This window comes from Amphiura filiformis, chromosome 18 (assembly GCF_039555335.1).
Source record: "Amphiura filiformis chromosome 18, Afil_fr2py, whole genome shotgun sequence".
In the NCBI taxonomy this organism is placed as follows: Eukaryota; Metazoa; Echinodermata; class Ophiuroidea; order Amphilepidida; family Amphiuridae; genus Amphiura; species Amphiura filiformis.
In genome coordinates, this window is record NC_092645.1 from 23,485,629 (window position 1) to 23,490,562 (window position 4,934).

The window sequence follows — 4,934 nt, forward strand, 5'->3', positions numbered from 1 at the left end:
GTTTTGTATCAAGTTTTCAAGAATGTTTTTGGAATGTTATTAAAACGTTTTTATACCCTTTATATAACCCGACATTTAAACGTTTTCTGTAAAACATTTTTGTTTGCTGAGCAGTAGATTATCAAAAATCTTTTTAAGGTTATGAAAACGTTTCATACTCTTAATATACCCTTTATATAACCCGACATTTAATCGTTTTCTGACAACCTTTTATAACCTTTTGCGAATGATGTCGAAAACGTTTTGTGTTTGCTGGGGGTATAGGTTTAAACTCTCGAAATGAAACTGAGCAAATTTTATTCCCTGTTCATCGGAATAAAATGACTACTGCGTGACTACTCAAAGTCGGACCCCGCCCGCTAAATGCACCGTGCAGTCATGGTAATGAATATCGTCAACGGACTGTAGCGTCTATTCATCTATTGTGTCCGATTTGAACACTGACATATTGGAAAATGTTGCAAATCATTATTCATAAGATTGTAGAAACAGCACCCAGTTTCCAAAATTGGGTGAAAAATTGGGATATTTTGGCTGCCACTACCCGATATCTCTCTTCCATTATCTTGGATAATCATCACAACGCATGCGCGTAAAGTAGCCTTACACTTCATCAAGTGATAGTTGCCTTAAAGCGTCCTTTCGATCGTCATCTTCACTCTTGAATCCCGTTATTGATGTAGGTCGTTGATATCCAAACAGCGCCATATCCTTCTCAAATCGTTTCTCAAACTGCAAAACATCTTCCTCAGTAATTTCCTCATACGCTTTTTGAATTTTACTCTCACTTGAGCTATTAGTCGCGTGAAGTGGTTTAGCCTGCACTATGCTCATCAAATTCTTAGCGCCAATTTGCGATAAAATGAATTTTGAATCTTCGGTAATTGTTTCTAATTTCGCGATGAAATCGTACTTGATGGAACATGGACTGCATAGTCGGTACATCTCCCGCCAATGTTCTTCAGCGGCACTATTTAACTTATTGTCGGCATCACCAATATATCTGATAAATTCCTGAAATTGAACTTTATCATTCTTCCTTGAAGTCATATCTAGTTCTGTCTTTTCAGTGTAGTTTAAATGAAATTTTTTTCGCCAATATTTGGCATTACTTGCTTGTATCCGGGGACCATAGTTGCGCTGAAAGGGTATGGCATAGGGCGATGTTGAGGTAAACTTTTCGATATACGCTGACAGCAACCTCTCATGCGGGTTTCTGACTATCATTAACTTGGTGTAATTTTGAAGTCGCTTTACAGCCTCATCTGGCGAAAAGATACTTAGACTCGGAATAAATGCACTGTGCACGTTACGAGGCACGTCAGCTATGTGATCCTTTCCATGATTCAATGCAAGTATAATCCTTTTCCACGTGGTACAAGCAACTTTCGGGATGTAACAGTATAGAGTTTTGTGTTCATCAGAAACTAAAATGTGTCTCAGAACTTCCTTAGTGACCTGTTCAGGGTTGTAATGTGCGCATGCGTTTTCGACAGTGTTTCGTCTTCTCTTCTGCTCCCTGTTCCACTCACACTCATCTAAACAAGGTATATCGCCCAAATCTGAGGACAAAAATAACACAAATAAATGTGTTGTATTATTCCACGGAGTCACACATATATTGAACACCATGACAATTTATGGCCCATGCTCCGTTCTTGGAGAACGAAACAGTCAGTTTTCAAAATTTCAAAAGTAGGCTATGTCAAAGCTGTTTTAATAGAGAGATTGCGATGTTGCACACGTCTACCATGTGTTTATACGGCGTTCAAAACGTGCGTATACATATTGCTAGTCTCGGTTCCAGGCTGGATTGTGCTCCTTCGTCACGAAGGAGCACGGCGGCTGGAACAAAGATCAACTGATTTAGTCACAAGAGGGCGAAACACTTTTTCCAACATTTTCGACGTTATCTCCGCGTTCATTTCGTACGTGCAAAATCTTCACAACTGGCTAAATACGTGACCTCGCTTCGATACAGGAGAGTGATTTTGAATGGATAGACGTGTGTACGATCACGGCGTTTGGAAATCGCAACCTCTCTAATATGTCAAGTATTTTGTCATGGTTCAATGGGGCAATAAAATACTCAAACATTAAAATGTTCGACGTTACAGTTTTTTCATGGAACCATCGCCACTATTAGGTCATCTTAATTTAACACTTCGTCTCAAAGCCCTTCGCAAGTTAAAAACCTAATGCGGAATTCTTTTTTTAGAGTTTTTATCCTTTAATTTTTTTTTTATCTGTGGGACGAACTTTTTGACAAGAAGAGACCACCTTTTATTTTATTGAGATTTACGATTTAGGCTATATACGTCTGACAAATTTTGTGGGGTGGATTTGAAAAAAATGAATAACGCGCAAAAAGCGGGCGATTCTACTAATTCCCGCGGGGGCCTGGCTCAGTCGAACTATCAAATTAAGATGGCATTGCCAAGAACAACACAAACACTACCAATAACAACTGACAACTACAAATTAACAATTACAATAACATTATTACTAGAATTCTCTTAGCAAATCCAGGTACTCACAATTAGTAGTGACGTTTCGCAACCTTACTGGCTGGTTGCTTCTTCTTGACTGAGCTGTATCCAGTACTAGCACTTGCTGTCTTAGCTGTAGTGTTGCCAGTTGATTTTTCCTGGATAAGCTGGTTGTATGCATGACTGAGAAAATAAGCTGCGCCCCCCTGATTGTTCATACGAGGGGCAGTCAGTATGTTTTAAGAGTTGACTCGTGACGTCATTTGTGGATCGTTTTCATGGCATTTCTCAATGATTACATAAACACTGTACCTTTGTCTTTCAAACAACACATGTAAAAATTTTATCACACACATGATTACGTAACAGCATTAGCATAAAATCAATGGTCTAGAGTCACCTTGTGAAATTGAGGCGTTTTTGTTAAGGGAAATAAGAGGCTGAAATGAGGTATTGTTGTATTTTCTATATTTTCTCGAGAATTAAAGAATGGAGAATGCTGCCTTTTGGAACAGTAATAGAAAACAAACTACCAGTTCATTAAACCATGTTTGTTGTGCTGTAAAGGTTTTAGTTTATTTAAAATGCGTGGTCAAATATGTCTTATTTTTGACAAAAACAAGGCTTTTCTTGCTTTAAAAATCTTGATATTGCCAATAGCAAACGTGGAAATTTAAATTTTTTTGCCAGTTCTGTTGACTAATCTCCAAACATTTAAACGGGAGTCTCCCTAGAAAATATTTGAATCCGTGATTAAAATATAACTGTTATTGTACCATTGTTACATTTATACAAAAAGTAGTGGTACAAAGAGAGAGGCCATCGTTTGAATGAGAAATTTATTTTAAAACTTTTCTGTTCATTTCAGGTTGAGATCATCCATAAAAATTCATATGAATATTTAAATTACAATTTTCATAGCATTTTGTAATATTTTAGGCCCTATTTACATGGAATTTAACAATTTTCGTGCATTTCCACCATGTTGTATCGGTCATCCCACCTGCGCATGCGCAGGTTGTTGTTTCATTTGCACCAGTTATCATCGCACTGAGTACCAGCTCTCACACGTGACCAGTCATTATATTTTAGTCTGTTTCATTTTGGAGATATTTACTGTCATTTGTAATAACTGCTTTTTCATTTTCGCCATTTCTGCAGAATAATTTTGCTTCCATTCTAGCCCTAAAATTGTTGAAGTTTCCAGACGTCCCATTTCCACCAACGTTTAGTGACAAGTCTCATATTTTACCAAATGCAAACGGAGGACCTAGTGTTTATTCCTGCCCAAAACTAGCCATATGCACCTTGTACTTTTGCTGTTTTTTGGACATTGTAAACACGTGTTTTTTCTGTAATTTAAAAGGCCCGCCTTTTTGCGTGCTTTGGCAGTGTCCCTAGTATATTGATTTTATGCTAATGCTGTTACGTAATCATGTGTATGATATAATTTTTACATGTGTTGTTTGAAAGACAAAGGTACAGTGTTTATGTAATCATTGAGAAATGCCATGAAAACAATCCACATATGAGGTCACGAGTCAACTCTTAAAACATACTGACTGTCCCTCGTAGCTTGCTCGTTGCGCCTCCTGATCCAGATTGATTCTCTTATCCATCTTGGAAACTTATCACTTTCCCGATGAAGAACTTTGGCTCCCTCCCAGTCTATGATGTGATTGTGTTCTGCAACGTGATCTGAAATGGCAGACTTGTGTTGTTCTGAACCGATGATAACCGAGCGGCTCTGATGCATGTCCTTTGACTGATTTTATCTCTTTCTGATGTTCTTTCATTCTAGTTCCAAACTGTTTTCCTGTTTCCCCAACATATGTGTGGGTGCAGTTGCGACATGGAATTTCATACACACATCCTGATGTTTCACTAATGTCCCTTTTATCTTTAGGGTGAACTAACATGTTCCTCAATGTGGTGTGTGGCTTAACTGCTGCAGAGACACTGTGTTTCTTCCTTATTTTCTCAGTCATGCATACAACCAGCTTATCCAGGAAAAATCAACTGGCAACACTACAGCTAAGACAGCAAGTGCTAGTACTGGATACAGCTCAGTCAAGAAGAAGCAACCAGCCAGTAAGGTTGCGAAACGTCACTACTAATAGCTACTAATTGTGAGTACCTGGATTTGCTAAGAGAACTCTAGTAATAATTTATATAGACAATCCTGATGAATCTCTTCAATGAATTACAATAACAGTTTCAAATTATGACTTACAATTATTTTCCACCACTGATGACGGAAGATGACTGGTGTTTCCAGTCGCTCCAGTTATTCCTATTTCAAGTCGACTGATGACATGGAGAGAGCTCAAGTTGATGTTAATTTTGAGAGGTAAATAAAGGACAACACACAGGACAATTAGAAGGATGGTAAGAACGGCGAATAATAGTGGAATACGGTAGCTTAATTTCATGATGACTGTATGA

General features: G+C 38.0%; 1 protein-coding gene across 1 annotated transcript; it reads right to left on the bottom strand.

Annotated features, from left to right (window-relative positions):
- Nucleotides 1–4,934, bottom strand: LOC140139415 (carbohydrate sulfotransferase 13-like). The gene is made up of 2 exons (XM_072161176.1): nucleotides 4,723–4,934; nucleotides 1–1,562 (listed from the first exon to the last, which is right to left on the bottom strand). Exons 1-2 carry the CDS (start codon nucleotides 4,919–4,921, stop codon nucleotides 604–606), a joined length of 1,158 nt encoding a protein of 385 aa, XP_072017277.1. The 5' UTR covers nucleotides 4,922–4,934; the 3' UTR covers nucleotides 1–603.